This window comes from Astatotilapia calliptera, chromosome 12 (assembly GCF_964374335.1).
Source record: "Astatotilapia calliptera chromosome 12, fAstCal68.1, whole genome shotgun sequence".
In the NCBI taxonomy this organism is placed as follows: domain Eukaryota; kingdom Metazoa; phylum Chordata; class Actinopteri; order Cichliformes; family Cichlidae; genus Astatotilapia; species Astatotilapia calliptera.
This window is the reverse complement of record NC_137433.1, coordinates 21585201-21612465: the sequence shown is the minus strand read 5'-3', so window position 1 is coordinate 21612465 and position 27265 is coordinate 21585201. Positions and strand designations below refer to the sequence as shown.

At 41.0% G+C, this 27265-nt stretch overlaps 2 protein-coding genes and 1 long non-coding RNA gene across 13 annotated transcripts in view; 1 reads left to right on the top strand and 2 right to left on the bottom strand.

Moving 5' to 3' along the window:
* Window positions 1–172: 172 nt before the first annotated feature.
* LOC113034179 (uncharacterized) lies at window positions 173–10717 on the bottom strand. Of its 11 annotated transcripts, none has more exons than XM_080308694.1 (29): window positions 10588–10717; window positions 10210–10286; window positions 10006–10075; window positions 9835–9920; window positions 9677–9716; window positions 9462–9584; window positions 8288–8842; window positions 7487–7564; window positions 7273–7368; window positions 7006–7107; window positions 6858–6918; window positions 5961–6093; window positions 5760–5852; window positions 5562–5674; window positions 5302–5437; window positions 5085–5204; window positions 4584–4697; window positions 4196–4426; window positions 3760–3861; window positions 3493–3675; window positions 3321–3407; window positions 3007–3236; window positions 2807–2933; window positions 2652–2735; window positions 2360–2574; window positions 2168–2194; window positions 1925–1985; window positions 1640–1825; window positions 173–608 (listed from the first exon to the last, which is right to left on the bottom strand). In XM_080308694.1, exons 3-29 carry the CDS (start codon window positions 10070–10072, stop codon window positions 576–578), a joined length of 3483 nt encoding a protein of 1160 aa, XP_080164820.1. In that variant the 5' UTR covers window positions 10073–10075; window positions 10210–10286; window positions 10588–10717; the 3' UTR covers window positions 173–575. The 11 variants fall into 11 exon arrangements, with proteins under 11 accessions (XP_080164820.1, XP_080164819.1, XP_080164817.1 ...); XM_080308693.1 differs by having other exon boundaries at window positions 3321–3416; window positions 8294–8842; window positions 10588–10716; XM_080308691.1 differs by having other exon boundaries at window positions 3321–3416; window positions 10588–10715.
* Window positions 10634–27113, top strand: LOC145432121 (uncharacterized). The gene is made up of 3 exons (XR_013912397.1): window positions 10634–10773; window positions 26700–26808; window positions 26976–27113. It is a non-coding gene; the product is annotated as an uncharacterized LOC145432121 (long non-coding RNA).
* Window positions 24771–27265, bottom strand: part of osbp2b (oxysterol binding protein 2b) — a 48180-nt gene continuing 45685 nt past the window's right edge. Inside the window, exons 12-14 of the mRNA XM_026188562.2 lie at window positions 26953–27137; window positions 26633–26853; window positions 24771–25354 (exon numbers count right to left, since the gene is read on the bottom strand). Coding sequence (XP_026044347.1) covers window positions 25212–25354; window positions 26633–26853; window positions 26953–27137 — 549 coding nt within the window. The 3' untranslated portion in view covers window positions 24771–25211. The remainder of the gene's footprint in view (window positions 25355–26632; window positions 26854–26952; window positions 27138–27265) is intronic.

Sequence of the window (27265 nt, the reverse complement as noted above, 5' to 3'; positions counted from 1 at the left end):
ACCAATTCATTTACCATGCATGCATACTGTAAATGGAGCTCTAACCAAATATTTGGATAGTTGTTTGTATTTGGTTTGACTCTTACAATAGTGATCATCATACTTCACACCCTTTCCAAATTCAGCCATATTTTTGAACCCTTCAGATTAATGGACAGCGAGTACAAGTAGACAGGTTCAAAAGCCTTTAATACGTTACATTTTGCTTCAGCCTTGCAGAAACTGTAAATGTATTTTTAAGCATTTTCTAAGGACTTTGTTAAAGCCCTGCCAGCTTTATGAGGTTATTTAATGTACGGTAACTCACATGATCGTTAGTCTTCAGAGAAATGTCAGCTCCTGTCGTTTACAGCTCACTGCAAGCTATAAAAACCTTACTGCCTTAGCACAGAGGAATGTGATGACCACATCTCCAGTTGTTCCATATGTCACTGTGACCTGCTTGTTAACCTCCTATCTTAGAACAGTGAATGATTTATATTTGTTGCCATGGGACAACTTTAAATAAGGCTGATTTGAAGAGCATTCTATTACTGGTGTGCAGTCGCTCACACAGTGTAAGGTTTTGTGTTGCTTTAACTCCCATCTGTGTCTGTACTCTGAGGGATCTGTGAATGAAACAATAATAGCAGTTAATATCAATATTTGGAAAACAATTAGTGCTTTTAATATTCCCATCAGACATGGGTAGCATGGCTGTATGCATGACTGATACTAGTCTGAGATTCTTCTAAAGAAACATGCTATTTGTGTTAAAAGTAGAATGGGAGGCAGAGCCTTCAGTTTTCAGGCCCCTCTTCTGTGGAACCAGCTTCCAGTTTGGATTCGGGAGACAGACACTATCTCTACTTTTAAGATTAGGCTTAAAACTTTCCTTTTTGCTAAAGCATATAGTTAGGGCTGGACCATGTGACCCTGAATCCTCCCTTAGTTATGCTGCAATAGACATAGGCTGCCGGGGGATTCCCATGATGCATTGAGTTTTTCCTTTCCAGTCACCTTTCTCACTCACTATGTGTTAATAGATCTCTCTGCATTGAATCATATCTGTTATTAACCTCTGTCTCTCTTCCACAGCATGTCTTTTACCCTGTCTTCCTTCTCTCACCCCAACCGGTCGCAGCAGATGGCCCCGCCCCTCCCTGAGCCTGGTTCTGCCGGAGGTTTCTTCCTGTTAAAACTGAGTTTTTCCTTCCCACTGTCACCAAAGTGCTTGCTCATAGGGGGTCATATGATTGTTGGGTTTTTCTCTGTATCTATGAAGCGCCTTGAGGCGACTTTTATTGTGATTTGGCGCTATATAAATAAAATTGAATTGAATTAATGTTTTATCAGTTTATTTTATAATCTGTGGAAATGTGAGTGCAGAGAACCACCATCAATAGCCTTAAACTGCTGTAAAGCTTTGTATTTTTTCATTGTGCATTTTTTTGGTCAGACTAAATATGAATGAAGACATAATTTTGTGGGTTAGAAAATTAAGAAAAAAAATTACAAAACCTTCACAAAAATACTTGACTTTAAATTACAAGTAGTACTTGGAGTATTGAAATTTATAACTACTGTAAACTTCATCAAGTGGAAACATTAAAAGTCACTTCACACTTCACAATAACCAGATACTGAAGAATTTACTCACTGTTTCAAGATAGGATCCTGATAAATCGGGAGGAGGTGAGCTCCACCCGTAGGCCTGATTTTCAGCACGGAGCTGCTTCACTTTGCTATGGAGGTAACGTATAAGCTTAAAGGAAGCCATGTCTGAGGAGCTGTGATGGGAGTTCAGAGCTTGGAGGGAGGGAGAGCTGAGAGATTTCTGGTATTCCTTAAAAGAAAAATGATACCAGGATTTTTCTTAATAGCATAAACAATGAGTAAGGACACAAACGTTTTGGGTTTCACACAAGAAGCGCAAACCATTTACCATTTCTTCCTCAGGTCTTTCAGGCTCCCTCTGCCTAACATCTTGTGGTCTTGGTGCCTTCCTGGAAAAAGCAAACCTGAATTTGGTTGGTTGTTGGGTAAATAACATAACTGCATGAACATCTGTTGTATATGTATAATGTTAGATCTATGGTCTAAGCATCGCATCACATTGAGTTGAGGTGAGATCATGCTCTTGTACAGCTGGTTAGTATAACATCGATTTACCAAGACACAAAATTACCTGCCCCTTAACAACTTTGCCTGGCACCTGTGGGATGACAAAAGTTAGCACAAAAACTGTATACATGTCACAGTATTGTTTGATTCAAGATCAGCAGCTTTGGGAAATTATTGCAACACAAAAAGAAAAATATGACCTGGCTGCATTCTGGGTTTAGTTTGGAGGATGCCATTTTTGTTTTGAGCACGTTACCGTTCCAGTTCAGCCGTCAACTCTTCTTCAAACTTGAGTGCCAGGCGAGCTGCGGTCTGTCCCTTCCACTCAGCCATGCTCCTCTGAACCTGCCTGAGCTCAGAGTCTTTGGCCTTCAACTGCTTGCGGAGACATGCTGCCACTCCTCCTCCGCCTTGAACTCCTCCATCACTCATGTGAACCCATTTTAAGCTGCTCAACTCCTCAATGTGTTCCTGCAAAAATTTCACAGGGAGTTAAATTTCCTCTAATGCTATGCGTGTGTGTTTTGTCTAAGCATGTGGGTTCAGACCTGAATGAGTCGTTCCTTTAAAAAATTCAAAGCTTGATCTCTCTCCAGCCTCAGCTGTTGCCTCTGGATGCTCAGTTCTTGCTCCTGAAAAATGGGAGATTTTTACTGAATATGTCCATATAAACATTTAGCGTGCTGTAAAGTTCAAATGATACCTTTTCTTTTCTCAGCTGCTCGTTGGTTTGTTTCCGTGAGTCTAGCTTTTGGTGCAGTTGGCTAATAAAAGCCTTCAGCTGCTCTCGTAGTGTTTTTAGGTTCATAAAAGCCTCGGCTACTGTGAAACTGCAAATGACAAAGATATGTGCATTACAAGCCAATTACAAACAAGCTGTGAAGACTGGGCATAAAATTATACCTGGGAGGTAGTTTTCCAGCACTTTGTTTGGCTTGACTTTGCTCCACTAACAGGCTGAGATGCTGGCACTCTGCTGCTAGCTGCTCGGTCCAGTGTTGGTGTTGCTGCTCCATCTCAGATGTGATTTGGTTATGGCTGCTCTCCCTTTCTTCTAGCATCACCCGGAGCCTGTCTGCCTCTTTAACTGCCAGCTGGACATCCTTCTCGAGCTGCAGAACTGTCCTATGACTCTGCCATGATTACAGAGCACACCAGGTCAACTTTTCTAAGATGTCACATCACATCTAGAGTTTGAACATGTGGTTTCACTGCACCTGCGCCATCTGTAGCTCCGCCTGGTGCTCCTCTTTCAGTGACTTGCAAATTGCAGCCAACTGTGTACAGTTTTCCTTTTCCAGCTCCTGCAGTTTCTTAGAGATAAAAGCAAAATCATACAAACATGGAAAGAAAATGTATTTAGATTTATCTAAGTGGAAGATCCCTTACTGTTTTTAGTTCCATGACCTGATGTTGAAGAGCTAATGCTTTACTCTTCTCTTTCTGCATTTCGCTCCTCAAACTTTCCAGGAGCTTTTCATTCTGCTCTTCCAGTATCCCACGCTGCACCTCCAGAGCTTCCATTTTTTCTGCCTCCCACTTCCTCCTCTCCTCCTTCACTGCTTTGTACACCTAAATGGGAAAAGAGAGCATTCTGTTCATACCATCCAATTATGTTAGAAAGGTTGCATATGTTAGTCAAAGGATTATCAGTACCTTTTCCAATGCTTCTACATGCAACTCCTCTTCATGTTTCTTTACCTCTTCCTTCTGCTGTTGCAGAGATTTCTGTAGCTTAATTAATTCTTCTTCTTTTAGCTACAAAATTAAGAGAGGACGACCTCTTAGAAGTAACCTTACAAAGTATTTTACTAGTAGTATAATATGTAGTGCAATAACGTTAATGATGGCACGCCACCCAACATAAAATGTATGCATTTATGACACTACAGAATACCTGAGATACAACCCCTCACCAAACAGTTCTCTAGTCTGTACTTTCAAAGGAATACTTTTTTTTTTTTTAGCCTGAATATGAACTGAGGAGAAATCAGTAACCTGTCACAATAAACCTTTTGGGCTTGCTGTTAATAATATAAACATATTAGTAAAGTTACTTATAGAACAAGAAAAAAGGATTTGTAGCACTTACCATTATACTGTGGGCGTGCTCTTCAACTTCCTTCAGGGTTTTGTGGTGCTGCATTCTCAAGTGCTGTTGCTCCACCTTCAGTCCATCTCGTTCTGCTTGTAAGGCACTGCATTGCTCCTGGAAATCTAGGAGCTGCAGCTCTTTGTGGGCCAACATTTTCTCCAGAGTTACCACCCTGATCTTATGTTCTCCCACCTCACCCTGCAGCCCACTCACTCGAGCCTCCAGTGCCTAACAGGAAAAGAGACAGCAACAGTAACACACACACACACACACACACACACACACACACACACACACACACACACACACACACACACACACACACACACACACACACACACACACACAGTATATTTATGTTAAAAAAAATAAAAAAAAAAGCTACCTCAATCTGCCCCTTTTTCTGCATCTGTTTTTCTTCCAAACAAGCACATCTGTTTCTCAGTGACGTCTCTGCTTCTGTGGCCCTTTGGAGCTCTTCACAAGTCTCTTCCAATTTCTGCTCCAAAAGGAAAATATATTCAGAGACATTTTAAAAAAGACACTAAATCTGCCTTTACTCAAACAAAAATGGATTCTGTCTGTTAAATTTCATTCAGCACCCTCACTGAAATTGAGATCCCAATGATAAAGAAGCCTAAAATAAAATTGTAAAATGATAAATCCACAACTTTATGATTAAAGTTTAGATTCTCCATTTGGATTGTTGAAGATCATAAATATTTCTGTTCGTAAAGTGAATGCAGACTATAAAAAGAAAAGCACAATTTAATGTAATTTCATGTTTACATGTATAAAAAATGAGTCCCATTAAACCAAAAAATATTTTTAGTTATAACTTTGTATTTTTGGAGTTACTACATAGTCTATAAACAGCCTATGATACCTCTTGCATGGACTCCAGCTTTTCTCTGGCACGTCGCTGCTCAGCAAACAGTTCTGTTTTGGCATTATCCAGCTGTCTTTCCATTTCTTCCTGCTCCAGCACCGACATTATGACATTGTTCTGTTTATTGAACAATAAAAAGAGAAAGTGATGACATAAGAACAAAATTAAACCAAGGACTGAACCACTAACTACAGGATTAGGTTTATTTTTTTACTGCTTTGAAGCAGGATCCATCCTTTGGAGTCTGTTTACACAGACGCTGAACTGTAAAATCTTCCTGGGTGTCTCTGTGCTGGAGAAGACATGATTCTTTCTGCCTCAGCATCTTCTGTAGCTGCCAGCTACCATGGCTGCAGCAAAATGATGTTTTATCATTAAAGAAAACTCCTTTATGCAGACAAATATTATGTTGATGTTGGCCGTGTTAATGCACATGGCTCTGAATGAGACAGTTAGTAGGAGGAGATTTTATACCCAACAGACTTCCTCTCTGCTCTGCTGTCTCTCTGAACAGACTGCAAAGTCCTCTTCTCCTCCTCCATCTGTGCCGTCTCTGTAGTCAGTCGCTCTAACTCCTGCAAGGCATGCTGCAGCACGAACCATTACTTGTACACGTTAGTGAGTCTTCAGCAAACATTCTCCTGAAAAACATTTGAAAATGCTGGACTTTACCTTCCTTTGTTGTCTAAGTTCAGAGAGGCAGACCTCAACATCTTTTATCTGAGCCCTCTTCAACCACAGCGTCTCCTCCTCTTCCTCACATTTCTAAACCACACACAAACAAGCTAAGCACCATCTCATACATATGCATGCAAGTGAATTTATACAACCGACACAGAATAGAATAAATTTCCCCCGGAGGTTTAGTCTTACTTGTCGGAGGTCAGAGAGTCGGCCAATCACCTTGACCCATTCAGACTGCATCTTGTCCAGTGTCCTCTCAGGCCTGGACTTGCTGCTCCAGCAGCTCATTTCTTCATCTGTGTCACTAAAATAACTCGCAGGTCTGAATACACATGAGAGCAGAAGAATACACAAATCTGAAAAAGTATTTAAAAAACAAGGAGAACTTGCCCTAGGAGTATTTTTAATTTTGAGATTAAGTTTAGGTGACTGACATCTGGAATTATAGAACTTAATTTGTTAAAGTAAGTGTTCCTTCCTATTCTGCTAATTCTTAATCTATGTTTAAGGTCAGATGACATTCTTGTCTACTGTAGCTTTTAAGTTTCTTCTTTCCAGTGTTTTACATAGATTTCTTTGCACTGTTTTACTCTGATTGATATTTGGAAAGCAGTGTTGTTGCAGAACTGGGTTTTGACAGGAAGCACTTCAGAATCATCACCAGCTGACATGAAAGGTTCTTCTTCTGGGTTCATCTCTTACGCTTAAGGGCTGATATTAGGGTAATTAAAAATTTTGTGTGCTTGACGGAGATTTTTTGGCATTTTTCTGTGTGCATAGAAAATATATTTGCAGAATTTTATGTGTTAGAGATACTGTTGGGTGTTTGTCCCAATGGGTAGAGCTCTAAACCCAAACTTCCCCACCATACAACCAACTATCCTACAGCACAATTGGCAGAAAGACACAACCAAATATTTAAAGGCAGATTTTAATTGGATTTTGGAAGTTATTAAAATTTTCTCTTTATTGTATTAAGAGCTTTCAGACCTTGTCCTCTTAGTGCATTACCTGTCATATTGAAGTTTCCTGAGGCTATTGTGTGTGCACTAACATAGATGCAGCTGATACTTTGATTTATTTTACCTATATGCTGTTCTCCTGTTACGTTGACAGTTACAAACAGGTCCATATGGGGATCTCTGTACTTTGGGAATAAAGACAAGAAAATTATTTTGACACTTTACTACTTTGTGTATTTTATAGTAATAAAATAGTAGTAGTCAGCTCTTACCTGATGTAGACCGAGATTCACTTTCTTCTTGTGTTGTTATGTCAGTCTGGTTGCTACACTGGCCATTAATTTCTGTGACAGACCGAATGAGAGAGTGCCATCCTAACAAGAGTGGATACTTTTTGTAGATATTATCCTTCATATTTAAAGATTTTGTAATTATCATTCATTACCCTTTAAATTTTTCAGTTTCACTTTTCAAACTCTGATATTTTGTGTCTAAACATATTTATAAACTAGTTCACTTCCATATCTTCTGTTTCTTACCGGGCCACTTGTGAATGTGCTGCCTGACTTGCTCCGTGCAGACTGTATCAAGGTCGCTGTCAATGGACACCGTGTCAAAGCTCAGCACAGGTACTCCTGGAAAAGAACCAAGCAGCCCACAATCACTATTTCAAATAAACAGAATCCCAAAAGCATCAGTGTGGTAGGCTGTGCTTGTAAATGCAAGTGTAATACAGTGTAACGTGTGTGGTACCTGCCAAGCACCTGGTCTTAGGAGAACAGCTGCTGTTGACATTTTCAGGGTCTTTTAAAAACTCTGTGCTGTGGAAGCCTGAAATGAAAAGGGAAGAAAACAGACTTGTATATTAAAAAAAAAAAAAACTACAGCTGACAGTACACGTAAGGCGTAAAGGTGTCCTGTATTACATCTATCAATGGTTATAAAACGTTTTCATTCATACTTCTATTTGAAAAGTTAGCAATCCAGCCAAGCTAACATCAGAGGCCTCTACTAGCACTTATGTTCATTCATTCGCGCAACTTTAAATCCATTCAACATTATTCTCCATGGTCGCACATGACTTCATGCAGTGACTCCCTGAAGCCATTGAATTCCCTGCCCCCGTTTTAGGAACCACTGCATTAGGTTATGTGCATGCTGAGTTGAAAGTTTGGCCTCAAGTCCAAAAGCTCAAATCCAGAGTTCTGGTATTTGAGTGGAGGGAGAGCATGTGATATATTTAATGCTTTGGGTATGAATTATAACCATTCATAGATGTGAGCCCATTTTTTGACTTACTACTTTAGACGAGAAGTAATAACACTCCTCAACCTATAATGGTATTCAGGCACCATTTTTGTTTTGCCAAAATGATTTTCATACAGTCAAACATCTGTAGAGAACGTGCCTTCAATCACATGTCGAACACACAGATGGACAGACATATGGCCAAAGAACAGATGGATCATTTTTCTCTCAATCCTCACCCCTTTGACTAAGCAAAGTTAAAACATGCCTGAAAGCTTATCTTTCAAAGATTCTATAGATACAGACTTGTACCACTGCTGTCATCCTCAGGCTGTGGTAATCTGCATGTCTCTGAAGCTCCTGCTTTCACACCAGCATGTGATATATTTGCTCCAGCGCTATGAGAAACACAGCTCTTCTTGTTTGGACGTGGTTGGTTTGTCAGGGAATGCTGAGGAGTGAGTGTGTCATCGCTGCTTTCCCCAGTCGTTTCTGAACCTCTTCTTTCAACATCATAAACATGTCGTTCATGTTGTTTACTTTGGTAAGCGCCGCTGTCAGAGATGTTTGTACTCCCAGTCACTTCTGCTTTATCCGACATTTGCATACTGACATCTATAAAAGTCAGTTCTACCATCTCCTCTCTGAAGCGTGTAGCAAAGTCCTCGGTGCAGATACTGTCTGAAGGAGGGCCAATTTCTTCGGCCAGCCCTCCTTCCTTGCAGGTGCCTCCAAGTAGCCTCTCCAGCCTCCAGATGACCTGCTCTCTACAAGACTCGATTTCCTCTTTGTCCCTCCTGTCTAACCTCTTTTCAGTTTTGTCACCAGTTACAGGATCTTTCGAGCAGCCCTCAGTGTTTTCTGAGGTAGAGCAGAGGAGAAGTGGTGTAAGGAAAAGTCCACTCTATTAACATTATGGTGATCAACATAGACCACACAGTCCTGTGCAAGAGTGTTAAGCCACCTCTAATTTCTTCATATTTTGCTTCAGTGATTTACTGAAAACATACATACAGTATTTAAGGCAGAAGATATAAAGAACTATTGCCCAAGACCATTTTAAAACAATTCCAAGAAAGTCTGGAAGTATAATCTAAAGAAATGAGTGTTGGATTGAGATTTTTTGCACAATACTTTACATATATATCATTTAATTATAGGCCACCTATGAAGACAACACAGGGGCCTGACCAACTCTCATATTAAGCAGCTTCATATTAAGCATGTATACATTTAGCAACATAATTTCCAAGAAAGTTGGGTTGTTGTATATTTCAATTTTAAACTTAGTTACAACTTTTTTGGAAATCAGGGTTGCATTTCTGTCGCTTGTGCTGAAAGAAAAATTATGTCACCACTAGTACTAATCATTTTCACTGTTGTAAGATATTTACCTCAGACTATAAATAAGGCCTTTTCAGTTAAAAACATTGTTAATTTAAAACTTTTCCTGTGAATAGCCCTAATATTAAAATATTACCATATCTTTGCTGCACTGCTGGGGCGCTCATCAAATCTAGACCAGACATGGGGGTACCATTTTGTTCACTTGTACTTTCCAGGCCCGTATCTTTGCCCAGAGACTGACTCCAACCAAGAGGAGCTAGAAAAATACCACACACACAGAAAAAAAAGATTACATAATATTACATGGAAAACACAAACTTATAGAGCTGTTATTGTGATATAAATTACCTGCACTGCTGCAATTAAGCTCACATTTCTGGGGCAGGACCTGGATAAATTAATCATACTTGCTTATGTTATTATCATTTTTATTATCATTTTAAATTTGCCTACATGTGCACAGAGACAAACATACAAAGAAAAGTGACAATCACAGAGTCACAAACCTGCAATTGCTCAAGCTGAGCATCCATTGCATCCAGGAGGCGATCGCAGTGGTCAAATCCAAACACACTGCTATTGTCGTTAAGATCTATGAGGGCAGAGAAAAGGGGGTATATGAATGGCTGCACACATAAGAGTGAGGAATACATAATAATGCTTTTAAACCTTCAGACCAGTGTAAAGAAGTTTCTGGGGATGTTCTGCATGTCTGTCTGCTCCGTTATTGTTCCTTTCAGCCATGTCCTGCACGTGAAGACAAAAGTGCAGGCATTGAGAGACAACATAGGAGACTACACCCCCTTAGCAGTCAGGGCTAACAGGAAAGTTATAAGGAGTGTGTGGCAGTACGGTGATGGGAGGCGGGGGGGGTATGTTACCCAGTTGTCCAGGAAACCAAGACCACTTAGCAAGCCAAACTGACTTGAGTTGACGATAAATCCCCGGATCTCCCCGTCTGAAAATCAAGTCCAAGAGCTGTGAAAGTTACTTACAAATATCTTGAGTATTAAAGTGTCACATCTAGCTGTGACTTGTGGGACTATTTTTTCAGCCGCAGCCAAGACTCAATCGAGCCTTTCCTATAAGCAGAGTGATATTTTCATAGTGCGAATGAGCCCACAAATCAGATGTATTGAACACAAAAGCGTCTGGCCAATCTGTCTGAAGCTCCCTGGTTAAACGTTCATGTTTCTGAGTTATCAAATGAAAACAAAAAACATCACACTGACCGCGACAAACACTCAGAACTAACTTACTTTAAGAAGACGGGCGTTTTAAGTCGATGGCGAACATGTCTCAGCGGTTCTGACTGGCACAGCTGTTGCTGTTGCCGGGAGAGTTGATTGACGGGAAATTGAGGCCGCCATGGAAACGGTCAAACAACTCGAGATACAGCAAGCTAACAGCCCTGAGGAGCCGCGCGAGCTACGGCAGTAAAAGCGGTAAACGAAGTTATTATAGTTAACAAAAACTAAATTAAAAACAGGATATTAAAAATAGTTCACTCGCATAAAAAATATTTTCTGAATTTGTAAAACCAACAAACAAAAACAAATATAGAGGTCGTGTGTTTAGCTCTAGTACGTTAGTTTGGTTAAAAATAAATTGATAGACATCCTAGACTGAGTCTACCGTTTTCATTTAAAAAAAAAAAAATCTGATACCAGATTTTCCTAAGTCTTGCCTTTGACATATAACGATAATAGTTAATAGAGTTAATAAAGACTAACAATGAAACTAATAAAAACTAAACAAGTACGAAAATCAACTCTACTAACAAACTAAACGGAATTAAAAACAGAAAGTCAAAATTATACTTATTCCATAATTATTTGAACAAAGACAATTACTTAAATATCTAAATACTAATATTTCTTGTAGTTTTACCTCTGTAAACCACTGCAGTGGTTTTAAAATCAATCAGTGTCTTGTTTTGTTTTTTCAAAAGTTTTGCATGAACTGTTTAGGAATTACAGACAATTTTGTGCACTGTCCCACCTTTTCAGAGGCTGGAAAATAATTGGAAAATGTATAAAGTTTTATGGCCAGAGGAAGTCTGTTCCCTCATATATATGTACAGTGGGGCAAAAAAGTATTTAGTCAGCCACCGATTGTGCAAGTTCCCCCACCTAAAATGATGACAGAGGTCAGTAATTTGCACCAGAGGTACACTTCAACTGTGAGAGACAGAATGTGAAAAAATAAAAAATAAAATCCATGAATTCACATGGTAGGATTTGTAAAGAATTTATTCGTAAATTAGGGTGGAAAATAAGTATTTGGTCAATAACAAAAATACAACTCAATACTTTGTAACATAACCTTTGTTGGCAATGACAGAGGTCAAACGTTTACTATAGGTCTTTACCAGGTTTACACACACAGTAGCTGGTATTTTGGCCCATTCCTCCATGCAGATCTTCTCGAGAGCAGTGATGTTTTGGGGCTGTCGCCGAGCAACACGGACTTTCAACTCCCGCCACAGATTTTCTATGGGGTTGAGGTCTGGAGACTGGCTAGGCCACTCCAGGACTTTCAAATGCTTCTTACGGAGCCACTCCTTTGTTGCCCGGGCGGTGTGTTTTGGATCATTGTCATGTTGGAAGACCCAGCCTCGTTTCATCTTCAAAGTTCTCACTGATGGAAGGAGGTTTTGGCTCAAAATCTCACGATACATGGCCCCATTCATTCTGTCCTTAACATGGATCAGTCGTCCTGTCCCCTTGGCAGAAAAACAGCCCCATAGCATGATGTTTCCACCCCCATGCTTCACAGTAGGTATGGTGTTCTTGGGATGCAACTCAGTATTCTTCTTCCTCCAAACACGACGAGTTGAGTTTATACCAAAAGTTCTACTTTGGTTTCATCTGACCACATGACATTCTCCCAATCCTCTGCTGTATCATCCATGTGCTCTCTGGCAAACTTCAGACGGGCCTGGACATGCACTGGCTTCAGCAGCAGAACACGTCTGGCGCTGCGGGATTTGATTCCCTGCCGTTGTAGTGTGTTACTGTTGGGGGAAAACTCTGTAAAAAACCCAGGAGAAATAAAGACACAATGAGACAAAGTTACTTTCTTTATCAAACGTGTACACGGGTGAACTGCTAAGAACAACTCACACCATGCACAGTGGCTTGGTAATTTTTATAGGCACAGAGCACAGAGACAGTGAGAACAGGATAACAAATAATAAACAGATAAAATAAAACAACTCCATATATGGTGCTAGTCTCGTCAGCAGAGAGCTAGGGAAGATAAAACAATCTAAAACAATATGTCCCAGAAACAAGATGTCTTTGCTGGGAAAGTCTAAAAAGATAATTCTAAACTAATCTAACCATAGGCAAAGGGCAGACAAAAGGCATCTTTGTACATTTAAAAGAAGGTAAAGAAACATAGAATCATTTTTCCTGTAACATATTCCCTCCTGTTTTAACTTATTTTAAATGTATACAACAATTGTCTGTAAAGGTTATTTATTAAGCATCTTTAGCAATTTTTAATTTTCTAAATGTCAGCATAGCAGAAATGGAAGTCATTTGGTCTAAAGAATAAAACAAAAGAAAATAATAAAAAGAAAAAAGAAAATCATAAATGAAATAACAAGTGGAATAAACAAGAAAAAATAATAAAACTAAACTACAAAAAATAAAGGATAAAAACCTTATATTTAAAATGATGAAAACCTTATATTTAAAATGAAAACTACAACAAATAAAGGATGAAAACTTTATATTTAAAATGAAAACTTCAAAAAATAAAAGGATGAGAACTTCAAAAAATAAAAGGATGAGAACCTTATAACCTTTAGCCATTTTGCCTGCTCTGCTGTGCTTGCTGCTTTTTGTTCACTTTGCAACACATCCAGTGGAATCTGATGTGTGTTTACTGCCATCAATGTCATGTTTGTCTTTTGTGCCGCCTGTTTTGCTGCTCTGTCAGCAAAATTGTTGCCTGTAGTAATAAAAGAGCCATCAGTTTTGTGTGCTGCACATTTACACAATGCGAGTTGTTGTGGTAAATTTATTACAGTCAGCAGGCGTTGTAAGAGGCTGGCATGCTGGACTGGTTTACCGGTTGATGTAATCATTCCTCTGTTTTGCCAGAGTTTTGCAAAATGATGCACAGCAGAGAAAACATACTGGCTGTCTGTATAAACGTTTATTTGTTTATCTTTGTGTATTTCACATGCACGAATAACAGCTATCAGCTCAGCGCTCTGTGCAGAATATGAAGAAGAAAGTGGTTTTGCTTCTATTATTCTACTGTCTGTGGTTACTGCGTAACCTACACAATTTCGGCCTGTGTTGTCTTTAGAGGCTGATCCGTCCATAAAGACATCAGTAAAACCAGCTTGTGGCTCAGCATGGATGTCAGGGCGGGGTTTGGTGTCTTTGTCTAATTCTGCATGGCAGTTGTGCACATCTCCATCAGCTGGTGTGCTCACTAGAGTCCCTGGATTCAGTGTGCCACATTTTTCCAGTGTGATGTGAGACTGTGATAGTAAAATGCCTACATACGATAGCTGTCTGGCATGAGTCAGGTAAGAGAGATTGGCTTGCAGCAGTATAGATGTGACAGCATGCGGGACCTTGACAACTAGTTTGTGCCCTAAGACAATGTCTGCTGACTTCTTTACTGCTTCTGTGGCTGCTGCACAGCTTTGGACGCAAGTCGGCAGGCCCGAAACTACAGCGTCTAACTTACACGAGTAGAATGCTAGAGGGCGCTGTTTGTCACCAAAAGCCTGTGTCAGAACTGCCTTCATGTAGCCGGCCCCCCCATCAACATGCAGCACGAAAGGCTTGTCATAATCAGGCAGGGCCAGGACTACATTTGTTTGTAAAGCCACCTTTAGGTTAGTAAATGCTGTGTCTGCCTCTACCGTCCACGTTATTGTGTCGCGCAAAGCGAGGTTTTTGCCATAAATCATGTCTTGCAGTGGCTGAACTGTTAGTGCATACTCTGGAATCCAAGCTCTACAGAAATTACACAAACCTAAAAAACTCATCATCTGTTGTTTTGTTTTAGGTTTGGGTGTGTTTTGCACTGCCAGCTTTCTGGTTCCCAGCAGTGTTTTGCCCTGGCCTGTGAGTGTGTGTCCGAGATATGTAACGTTATCACTCCACAGCTGCAGTTTGTGTTGTGAGACTTTGTGGCCCTGTTCAGCCAAATGCTGTAGCACAGCAAGTGTGTTGTCTTTGCACGCCTGCTGTGTGTGACCGGTTATTAAAATGTCATCTACATACAGCAAGTATTGACCTAACTGTGGGAGCTTACAGCTAGACATTGACTTCTTTAGTGCTTCTGCATAGAGGGTTGGGCTATTCTGAAAACCCTGGGGCAAACGAGTGTATGTGTACCTCTGACCCTCAAAGGTGAAGCCAAACAATGGCTGTGAGTCTGGATGTAGTGGAACTGAGAAAAAGGCGTTTGAAAGGTCGATTACTGAGAACCACTGTTCGTTCGGTGTGACCTGATTTAAAATAGTGTGTGGATTAGCAACCACAGGTGGGATTTGTTCAGTCACTTCGTTTATAGCTCTCAGGTCATGTACTAGACGGTATGCACCCGCGGTAGCTTTTTTAACAGGAAAGATAGGAGTGTTACAGGTGGCTGTCTTTGTTTTTATTAAAATTCCTGCCTTCTCCATGTCTGCTATCACTGGGCGAATGCCATGTCTAGCCTCAGTAGTGAGTGGGTATTGAGATATCAGTGGTCTGTGTTTTGAGAGAGGTTTTACTCTTACTTCATCTGCATTTTTTATAAGGCCTACATCAGCAGGGCCTGTAGACCAGAGAGTTTCAGGCAGCTGAGCTAGTGCTGCCTGGTGTCATTCAGTCAGTTGTGCGTGTGTTTCAGCGACATCGGTTAGGTGTACAGCAGGCCTGACTGTGACCAACCAACCCAGTGTGTATCGGAAACACCCCGTCCGGCGGCCTTGCAGCCAGCCTTCATGAGTGTCTTCCGTTTTTTCATAAGTGTCTGCTTCAACCCTGGCTAACACATTTCCTAAATCCTTCCAGTCTGAATGATAGTTATGCGCTACAGACACGTGTGGCTTAGGCATGCGGTTCAAAGCCTTCACGGCTGCTGATTGGATTACTGAGCACACTGCATTTCCCGACTTTGTGACATACAGGTGTTGTAAAGTCAAACTCTGTTGTCCTAGCTTCCACACTTGCTGATCGTAAAGTGGGTCTGGGCCTGGAGTTTGTTTAAATCTCAACGTGTTGTGATAGTCAGTGGGTTTCTGGAAATAGGATGTGGGGGGTGTATATTTGCGGGCCACATTGTGTAGCTTTGTGAGCTCGGGCAACTCAAGAGTCCAGTAATAATGTGGGACACCGTAGCCTTGAGAGAGACACACGTTGCTGCTGTGTGCCGTGTTAATGCTATCTGGCTCTGGTGTGTTGTCATTTAGCATGCATTCAGCAATCATGCCATTCTCTTCCGGTACCACGCCTATCTTGAGTTCTGTCAGAGCGTCTCTTCCTAGTAGGTTTACTGGGCATGACGGGTCATATATGCATTTAATGAAGCACCTGCGGCCACTTTCGGTATGCATTAGTTCTAACGGGGCAGTTAGTTGTTGTACAGTGGTGTGGCCTGTGGCTGACTTCACAACTAATGTGTCTTTTGAGTACTGTAAGTTTTTAGGCGGCTGCCTTAGAACCGTTTTACATGCTCCGGTGTCACATAACATTTGGATTGGTTGCCCGTTCACATGAATTAGCAGCATTGGTTTGTATTCTGACCCTAATAGCAATTGTTCTATGTTAAAAACTTCCCCTCCCTCATCAATGTTCATGTCTTGTGTTTTTTCTAGTCACATGTCGCTGTTCTCCATAGATTCGCCACTGTTTTGCCTGTCATTGTTTCTCCTATTATTTTGTGTCTGTGGCTTACTCCTGCAATCTCGTGCAAAGTGACCTTCTCTCCCACAGTTAAAACAGGCATTGTCTTTGTTATATCTGCTGTTTCTGTTTGGGTGTTTGTGGCCTTGCTGCCGATTGCCTTGCTTCCCTCTCTGCCTCTGATAGCTTCCCGAAAATGCAAGGAAACCTGTCTCTGAATCTATGGTGAAGACGTCAGCCTTATTTTTCTGTTTGTGCACTTTTGTGGCGTGTTCAGCATGTAACAGGGCATCCGGCAGGTTGCCAGTGTTCATTGTGACCCAATGTTTCTCTACATGTGCTCTGATTGGTGGGAGCAGGCCATTTAGAAATGCATTTTTTAACTGCTGCTGGAATGGCGTTGCATCGCCATCGGCATAATCTAAACCTGAATGCTGCCTAAAAACTGGGCGCAGGCGGTCTAAAAAGTCTGATGCAGTTTCATTTTCTTTCTGTTTCACCTCTCCTATTTTATTGTAGTTTGGCTTGGGGGCCAGCTGTAGTTTCACACGTTCATAGAAGTTATGTAGTTGGCCTTCTAAATCAGGGTCACCTGCACGCAGGGGTTGTGGCCCGTTACCGATCACTAAAGAATCTAAAGGATTATTAATTGCCCCCCCAGTGAAAGAGCCTTTCACTGAGCCAAACTTCAAACCTAAAAGATCTTGAAGTACCTGGTACATTTCATGACCGTTTAAATACCACTGAGTCCTAATTGCTTCAACTGCACTCTTCCATATGTCAAAACCGTCATGCAGGGGCGGGACATCTTTAAGAACATTTTTCCGATCCTCATGTGACCATGGTCTAAACACAAGAATTGTGGGGTGGGCGTCTCTATGCCCCATAGGTCCAGTCGGCTGACCATATCTGGGGTTAGGTGAACTTATTAATGGAAATACTCCTGGGGAGCTTGGGGGGTCAGGCCATATGTCCCTGCCTACATGATCTTCCCCTATATCTGTTTTGGGTGCATGTGTTACTGACATTTTAGCTAAATCTGCCTGCACTGAACCGTAAGGGTTATTCACAGCTGCATCTTTCTCTGTGTGCTTGGGAGTTGATGCAGAGGCAGTAACATAGGGGGGAGGGGCTGCAGCCGTTGCTTCAGGCACCTCACAGCTTTGCTTTTGTTTTTTATTCTGTCTCTTTTCTCTATTCTCAGCACGTCTCTGTTGCTCTTTTTTCCATGCATCTAGGAAAGTTAATTCATTTGTGCGTTTTCCTTTCTTTCTAAGATTTGTGGTTGCACTTATTTCTTTTAATAAGCTATCTTTGAGCTGCGTTAAAGCTGCGGGGCTGCATGTACCCTCCCACCCAGGACATGACGTCTTTTTAGGATTACGCCATCTCCTTGCGCTGATTTTTCCTGCACCTGGATATTTATTTTCTATCCACTGTTCGTCATTAATGAACTTTTGTGTATACTGTCCATTATTGGCAACAGGTTTTGAGGTTTCATTCCCCATTTTTCCAATTTTTTATTATTTAGTGTATCTGACTTATTTATTTATTTATTTAGTCATGCATGTACTTATATTATTTATAGTATATTGACAACACAGCTGCTATCCACCTTCGCTGGTATGAGGAATGAGAGTGGATGCTCACACGCCCTTCTACTTTCGGACTATTTCCAAAAGCGGTGTGAACTTTACGAGACGGAACTCGACCGTTTTCCCAAACCACCAGCACTTCAGCGAACAGCAGTGAAAGAAAAACACAGTAGGAGCAGCTCAGTCTCTTATTGGACCGTGAAAATTCAGCTTGCTCCGTTAATTAAAACAATACACACACACACACACACACATTCACAGCTTCGACGCGCGCGACCGGAACCCTTATAATAAGGGGAGCTCCCAGAGCTACTTACTCCCTAGACCCAGTCTAGACCCAGCTGGGGGAGCTACCCAGAGCTCCAAAGCTACCAGTCGACGAGCTTCCAAAGCTTCCAGTCGACGAGCTACGCTACCAGTCGACGAGCTTCCAAAGCTACCAGTCGACGAGCTTCCAAAGCTTCCAGTCGACGAGCTACGCTACCAGTCGACGAGCTTCCAAAGCTTCCAGTCGACGAGCTACGCTACCAGTCGACGAGCTTCCAAAGCTACCAGTCGACGAGCTACTTCCGCTATTTTAAATTCCCTGAATTCAAAATGCGCTTTTACGCAAGATTGTGTCAGTGTGTCTGTATCTACCTGGTCAGTGTCGCCGGGTCTGGTCCACCTCGATCGGGCCCCACCACCGTGGGTCGCTTTCTAAGAACGTTGGCCAAGACTCGAATTTAACGCTCTTGGTCTTTTATCACACACCTAGTATGTGAGCTGTCGACAGGCGAGCAACGTGGACTGGTCACGGAGATGGGACACGATGGAGGCGCTCCGGCTCCGAAGGACCAAGAAATGTTGGGGGGAAACTCTGTAAAAAACCCAGGAGAAATAAAGACACAATGAGACAAAGTTACTTTCTTTATCAAACGTGTACACGGGTGAGCTGCTAAGAACAACTCACACCATGCACAGTGGCTTGGTAATTTTTATAGGCACAGAGCACAGAGACAGTGAGAACAGGATAACAAATAATAAACAGATAAAATAAAACAACTCCATATATGGTGCTAGTCTCGTCAGCAGAGAGCTAGGGAAGATAAAACAATCTAAAACAATATGTCCCAGAAACAAGATGTCTTTGCTGGGAAAGTCTAAAAAGATAATTCTAAACTAATCTAACCATAGGCAAAGGGCAGACAAAAGGCATCTTTGTACATTTAAAAGAAGGTAAAGAAACATAGAATCATTTTTCCTGTAACAGTTACTGATGGTGACCTTTGTTACTTTGGTCCCAGCTCTCTGCAGGTCATTCACCAGGTCCCCCCGTGTGGTTCTGGGATCTTTGCTCACCGTTCTCATGATCATTTTGACCCCACGGGATGAGATCTTGCGTGGAGCCCCAGATCGAGGGAGATTATCAGTGGTCTTGTATGTCTTCCATTTTCTGATGATTGCTCCCACAGAGTTCAAACAGGTGCCATTCATACAGGTAACAAGTGGGGGACAGAAAAGCTTCTTACAGAAGACGTTACAGGTCTGTGAGAGCCAGAGATTTTCCTTGTTTGAGGTGACCAAATACTTATTTTCCACCCTAATTTAGGAATAAATTCTTTACAAATCCTACCATGTGAATTCATGGATTTTTTTTTTCCACATTCTGTCTCTCACAGTTGAAGTGTACCTCTGGTGCAAATTACTGACCTCTGTCATCATTTTAAGTGGGGGAACTTGCACAATCGGTGGCTGACTAAATACTTTTTTGCCCCACTGTATGTATATGGCATGGGCATAAGGCTGCAAGTGGAACCAGGTCACTAGTGTTTATTGATGTGGTTGCTAATAGACGCAGCAGGATGAACTGTGACGTGCACAGGGCTTTACTCTCTGCTTAGACTCACTCCAATTCTGCAGAACTGATCTGATGATGCTACGCTGTGAAAATGGATAATGACCCAAAACATACAGTAAAAACAGCCCAAGAGTTTCTCAAAGCAAAGAAATGGGATATTAATAGATGGTCGAGTCACCTGATAGAGGAGCTTTTCAGTCACTGAAGACAAAAATGAAGGCAGAGAAACCCACAAACAAGGCCTGGCAGAGCATCACAAGGGAGTCCATGGATGTCCATGTTCATGGGTTCTAAACTTCAGGGAGTCATTGACTCCAAAGAACTCTCACCTTTCTCATTTTAAAGAAAGCTTCTGTTGTCTACCCAAGAAAACAGTACATTGAATATGCACTTCATGATTGGAATAAGCAATGATACAAATAATGTTTTATTCACTTTCATAAAAACTGTTTAGAGTGTCATGTTTCATTAGTGGGACATCGACTTTAAACTCAAACATTTCTCTGTTCTGCCAGTTCAACTCATCCTTTGGTCAGAGAAGAAACAAATGAGAAGAGACTGGTATCCAGTGTCAACAATAACAACTTTATTATCTTCTTTTTTCACCGTTTTGTCTTTGCTGTTTAAAGACAGTGTTATACGAGTATAAATTAAGGGAGAAAATACACAATTTTATTTTTTTTAAAAAGGGGGAGGAAAAAAGAAAAACCTCAGCTGAATACGCAGTAACACCTGAATACACCTTTGTGTATTTGGGAGTAAGAGTTATCAAGGCAGGTCAGTCACCTCAATCCTGTGCCAGGTCGCTATTGTGAAACATCTCATAATTTCTACCAATCGTATGGATTGTTAATATCACCATAATCTCACCACAAAGCTGCGAGTCACTGTCGAATAAGAAGCAAGGTTTAGTTTAGACAAGGCAAGAAAAATCTCCCCATCTTCGTCGTCATCATCAGCATCAGCCTATTTCTGCCTCAAAACTGAGCAGCACTGAAAAGCAGGATATGTAATGCTGCACGTGCACACAAATCAAACTCGCTATGCACACAAATAGTATGAAAACACCAATATAGGAATAATGGCACCCATTGAGAAGGAAGAAATCAGATCAGAAAATAAAAACAAGAAAATTAAAGCCAAGAATCACATCGTAGTGAATTAAGCATCAGGTTCAGATGAGATGAGATAAACAGCGACGGGGAGGGTTTACATTTGAACCCTCTGAGATCGGGAAGGCAGATGAAGAGGATTATTTAGTCTACAACACACTCTTCTCTTACACTTTGGTTGTGTTTTTTCCCCTTTCTAAACGAGGCAGACAACGAGTCTTTGAACGAACAACAGCCACAAACTAACAAATCTACACCTCCACCGCTTTATTGCTACAGCTGTCCGATACTGTACAGGCCCTTAAAAGGGACAACTTCAGTAGGCAAGTCACCATCAAGTACTGAGGTCATCTTTTTGTTTGGAAATATATTGATTTAAACCTAAGATGAGCTCTCCATTATCATTCAAAATATAATATGTATTCTCAAATATAAAATAATCTCAAACACAATTTATTAAAGTAAATCTGCAGGGAACCTCCACATTTTCATCATGTTCAAGTGGCGATGTACAATGACAAGTCTTTGATACACATTTATGAAATAGAAAAGAAGGATAGCAGAAAGAAAATGTAAAGAAAAGGCTCAACACTTTGGGAAATGTGCTTATGTGCCTCCTTCTCTCCAACAGGACACATTGTAAGGCTACAGGCAGCAGTCACTTTTTAGGATTAAGAGGACTGGAAACAGGATATAAGCTACCAGCAGCTGGAGATCTGATAAACTAACATGGATCTTATTTGTTTCATTTTTCAAGACAGATTTTGGTACCAAATTTTGGGTACGTTAGGTTTAACTTCCATCTTTAGTTATGTGCAAGACTTCCTCCTGGCACCAAAGTGGCAAACTTCCAGCAAAGATGGAGGTGAAATTTAGAGGGACTGATGGGTGGTCAGAGCCGAGCTACCCCGTTTCCAGTGTTTTTACAGCTAAGCTAAACTGCCGTCTGTAGCTTCATATTTACAACAAGAGAAGGCTTCATCTTCTCATCCAACTCCAGCAAATTTCAAAACAAAATTAATTTCCAAACACTAAATTATTCCTTTTAACAAGTGACCATGCTCATGACAACCACAACTCCAAACTGTAAGAAAACCTTTTGTGTAAATGAGTAAAATTGCCAGAATTCACTTCTCACTATCATTAGTTCACTGCTAAAGAATCAGACAGGTAAACATTAAGAGCTCATATTATCACACTTAAAATTCACTCTATCGGCTAAATCCTAGCATTTCTTCCTTGTGTGAAGGAATTTCTTTTCCAGTGTGTGTGTGTGTGTGTGTGTGTGTGTGTGCTTTACATTTGCATGACCCACACATCAGAGGAAATAACTGAACCACAGCTAACAACATGTTAGTATTAAGAACTATATAAAAAAAAACAACTTTATTTTCAGTGTGTTAACACAGTTTTTGGCCAAATTGAGGACACCTCTGAGTTAGTGTCTATCTTCAGGCTCATTTAGTCCCCCCTCTACCCCCTCCTTAACCTCTGCTGTACAGAGAACTCAATAGTCACATTAGTATAATTCTTCTTTTACAATATCATTGTTTTATCACAAAATATTCACACAAATAGGCTGGATGGTAGATACAATACCTCCAAATTCTACATTCCTAACAATAATTACAAAAAAATATCGACTGTTTTTTTTTTTTTCTTCAAAACTCTTGTCACTGTAGACTTGTAGTGCACAGGTCAGGGGACTCGTTCCCTTATTCAGTCAGTTAAAGGCAAAAGACTCAGTGTACCTCTGTGAGCTGATCCCAGATCAGCAAGTCCACAAATGGCAAATGAGCTGCAGAGAGCCTGGAGTGGCCGCTCTGGCTTGTCCTCTGTGGCTACAGCTGACTGCAAAGAGGAGCGCTACAGGAACCAGCCCTGTCTGCTTCTATAACCTTTGACCTCCTATCAACTAAAGCCACTGTGGGTTCCTTGGAGTACCCGCTCCAGTCTCAAATTCAGTAACTCCACTGGAAACATCTGGACTACAAACTAGTGAGGGATGGATGCTGTGGAACTAGTGAGAAGAAACCGGTGTGTTCCCGGGTTAATGTTTACTTGTTAATGCCTCAGTGATCGGGCGCAGACTTAATACTTTGTACGATCACTGAAGATGATACTAGTTAAATCGATCACTGATGATATGGTAAGTGTTGCCACGGGAGAGCACCAGAGGACAAGATAGTGTTCATGTACAGAGTGAGATTTTCTCAACATCAACACAGAGATATGTACTAACCTCTAGTCAACCACAGTGAAAAGTGCTTATTCAGGTCTTTGATGGAAATTACCGTGACAGTGATACAAGTGTTTTAATGTCACCACTGCAGTTGCGCTAATGTGTTATAATCAAACTACTACTATATAATTTTTCCTAATCAGAGTCACAAATGGAAAATGTTAAGATGACTGAGATCCAATGAAGCATAGAGACAGCTCATATTTCTAATATAACTAACATGAACAGACTAATTGCACGTCCCTAAAGGGAAAACTTAATATCCAGTCCAAATGGAAAAAGGATTACTGCCTTGATGCATATTTCATTAGTTGACATAAACCAATCTCTAGTGGATCAAACAGCTGTAGATTATGGAGACTCAATGTGTTGAAAATGAAATACAAATATATTTAGAATGAATCCGTCTGACGAACCAATACAGAAAATGTATAACAGAACCATAAAAATTTAAAACACACATGAATTTAGAAAAAAAAAGATAATACATCATAAAACCTAATATCTGGTTTTATTTCATTCTAGCAGCTTTTAAGACAAAAACCACTTTAACCAAACCTTTAATTTTTTTTTTAACTTTTCCCCCCAGAATATCATCTTCTTCCATAACAACACCGAGTCTGTCAGCTAATTCTGACTTCTAGAGCCCGTTATATCACAAATCAATCACATGGGCTCTGCCCCACTTGTCCTCAGACTTCTTGATGAAAATAAACCTATTTATAAATAAAATATTTAACACTGAATAAAGTAAAACCTGTAAGCCGAGATACAGAGGTTAGTCTGATTCTTTTTCTCACTTTATGGTTATATTAGATACATTTTCTGTAGTTAATTATGTGATTATTTGTACGTTCATTTCTCTGTATTTAATTATGGTTTTTTTTATATTTACTGAACACGTTGACTCTCCATAGTTTATAACACATGCAATCAAAGCTGTGACTATTTCAGAGTCTTCATCCATTACTTTCTATACCTCAGTCACAGACATAGTTTGGCAACCCCCTGACAACTGCCGGTTGCTACGGAAAAATGTGTATCCCTCAACCAGCTTGCTTGCTATCGTCGGGTAAAAATCAGAGAATGCTATACCCACAGGCTCCTTGTGCCTGCTTTGGCTGTTAGCGAAACCCTCTCAGAGTTGTACTGAAAAGGGCAAAACAGACCAGAGAAGTGAAAGTAAAAATTGCATCTGGCGGTTGCAACCAATACAAGGTGCAACTTTTACTTTATGGTTTCAGTGAATTTTCACTCGCTACCACTTGGCAAGTAGTTGGCAAAAAAGTCAACACCCCCCCTTGCAAACTGCTGGTGACTGAGGCAAAGTGCTAGCACATGCTAGCAGCAATCACAAAGAGGTTTTCAATGCAGCACCGAAAGCCTCTTGCATGAACCAATTTCATGCAAGCGTCTGCAACCTCCTGCAACCACTTGCCAACCGATCTCGTAATATACACGCTTCCTTAGTAACCAGTGGTTCCTGGAGGAGGGGTGACCGACTGGTCTCTAGGCCTGTGAATGGAGTTTTAGCAGTCGATCTCACAGCAACTGTCAGCGATCACTCATCAGCCGGTTGGGAAATAAACACACGTTTTCCCTGTGACCGGTGGTTGCTCTAAGCCCGGCTTTAACATATCAAAAGAGGCAAATAATGAGCACTTAAAATGTTTACCATAAAGAAAATGAGGAGGCTAATTAATAAAGTAGGCCCAGGTTAATCTCTGTTGTACTGAATAAAACTGAGGGTGAAGACATTTTTCTTACAAATATTGAAATACTGTTGTGTGTTCTGTTTTTATGTCCCTCTTTATTCTTTTTAATCAGTTTATAATCATGAGCAGCTTTGATGTGGGTTTCTATCCAATTTGGGAAACTCTGTAGTGGAGTGAACACAGAAAAGTGCATTGTGGGTAGCATTTCCGGCACACCAGAGCATCAGGACTGAGCGGGTTAGCTTTACTGTGTGGTGTTACAACTCTGTTACAACTCTGTCACGGCTGTTTGAGTATAGTGTCAAATAGGACTACTCGGGGAACGCCCATAGAGTGTACATTTGGAGGTACAGTGTAATCTGAGAGTGTGCGAAACATACACATTCTCATGTTCACACACAAAAAAAGAAAAAAAAAGGTCCACATGGTGCTCGTTCGCTCCGATGCTTAAGGACCAGAGGTGGAGCGGTTCACTGTCTCATGAGGTTAGGTGTGATCCCAGAGGAGGTTCCTGGGTTAGAAGATGTCAGGACACAGGCTCCAGTCCTGTCTCTCCTTTGCCTCCCAGTAACCCCCCTTGTACACAAAGCTTGTCTCTCCAGTAACTGAGTCCCTCCTCTGGTAAAACCACAATGGCTGGTAGCCTTCATATTCTCTACCTGTGAGGGAGGAAAAAAAAAAAATCACAGGTATTAATCCATTGGTTTGATCCGATTATCCTCTAATGGAGAAGCCACACTCGCAGGCTATTCACACTCAGATCATTTCACCTTCATACAATGCATATAGTAGTGATAAAGAAACAAATGAGCACACATTGTGCAAATATGTCAAAACCTGAAAGGCTCATGGTGAAGGAGCTATACTCAAACTTTTGGAAGTCCCTGAACTAAAAAATGAATCTGTTTCATAAAAAGAGCAGTCAAAACGAAAAACAAGCATATAAAAAAAAAAAACTAGAAAAGTGCACCAGAAAAGTGTCCAATCGAAAAAAAAGAAAAAGCATAATGGCAATGCAGGAAGAAATCCAATCTAATCACTTGCTAATGTGGCTTCACCAGAGCACACTGAGAATACTTGTAATGTTAAATCATTTTCTTAAATGCAACATGTTACCGAGGCCAGTTCTGAATGAAAATGTTGCATGTGTGCAGGAAAAAGTGTTTTTTTTTTCCTGAGTCATTATTTGGAGAAATTGACATGAGAAGGGTTTCATGCAGTTCCCAACACTGAGGCAGACCACACAGAGTAACACAGAGGATGGCGTTTGTGTGTTTGTGTGTGTGTGTGTATGTGGGAGTGATGCACAACGGAGGGGTACAGGGCAACCCCCACTCACCAGAGTCATAATCACACTCTGACCATCAATAGAGGGAGGAAAAGAAAGACAAGTCATGGGTACATCAAAAACAATCTAGCCTACGCACAACACACAGACAGGAATGCCACGAGGATGAAAAGTGTCTGCTGAGGTCCCTGTAAGATTTAAACTCTTTATTTATTTATTATAACCATCTCTTCTTAGTTTTCTTAATGAGCCCTGCTTTCTTAACGTGAACTCTTAAAACTCTTACATCTAAATTATAGAGCTCAAGAAGCTTAGGTAAATTATTCAGTTACTGCTTATTAATCATTTGATCTAATACTTGGGTATGAGCTCAGCCTTGATTATGTAGCACAGCATGCCACAGATCCCTTTTAATCAAATATTTCTATTGAGGGATTTTCTAATTCAGTGATTTATCTGTTGTAATGATATTTGTAGTAAAATAATGCTCCAGCTCCCACCTGACATTGTCTAATCTAATAATGATTGGGACTTTTACTACCATACATGCATAAAATAACTTTATGCCCTGACTCTTGCTTTCTTTCTCCTTTCTCATCACTAGACGCAGACAGACACACACTCACTCTCACTGTTCTCAGTCTCATACCTTCATCCAGAGCGTCTGAGGCCTCTGCTTCCCTCCTCCTTCTCACTGCTCTTTGTTTCTCCTCTAGCCTCTGTTTTTCGGAGTTTGCTTCATCCCATCGCCCGTCCTCCATCAGCCTCTGGTCTGGTCTCAGACGGCTGTCGGTCGTTGCCACCCCATCCTCCAGCTCATTTAAGGTCAGTGCCAGAGCTGAGAAGTAGTACATGTTCTCAGCATTCTCCCTGACAAGGCAAGAAGGAATTGGCATAAGGTACACTGTGGAGTTCCATGACATTTATCACACATCGCAGCTGTTTACTCAGCTATGGCTGTTGGCTTACGGGAGCGGGTATTTCTTCCACAGCAGTTTGGGGGACAGAGTCTGGTAGACCATCTTCTGCTTGCCCTCTGACCCGCTGCCTCCTCGGCTGCTCTGAACGATCTTGGCACTTTCCATTTTCTCATCCCACGTACCAGAGAGGATGTAGTGAGCCTGGCCCCCGCTGTCTGCCACCACACCTGTCACCTGGAAAAAAAAGAGAAAACAGAAGCTAGAAACACAAGCACAGAGCTGCTCTTTCCAAGTAATGTTAGGTATGTAAATACCCAGTCCCATCAGTAGAACATGACTACATTTAAATTTGCTCCAAACAA

Coding starts and splice junctions, on each gene's coding strand:
- LOC113034179 (XM_080308691.1), bottom strand. CDS start 10,072: ATGGCTGAAAGGAACAATAACGGAGCAGACAGACATGCAGAACATCCC. Junction 7,108..7,272: donor GCACATTCACAAGTGGCCCG/GTAAGAAACAGA, acceptor CACTCTTGTTAG/GATGGCACTCTCTCATTCGG. Junction 2,195..2,359: donor TTGACGGCTGAACTGGAACG/GTAACGTGCTCA, acceptor GTCATCCCACAG/GTGCCAGGCAAAGTTGTTAA.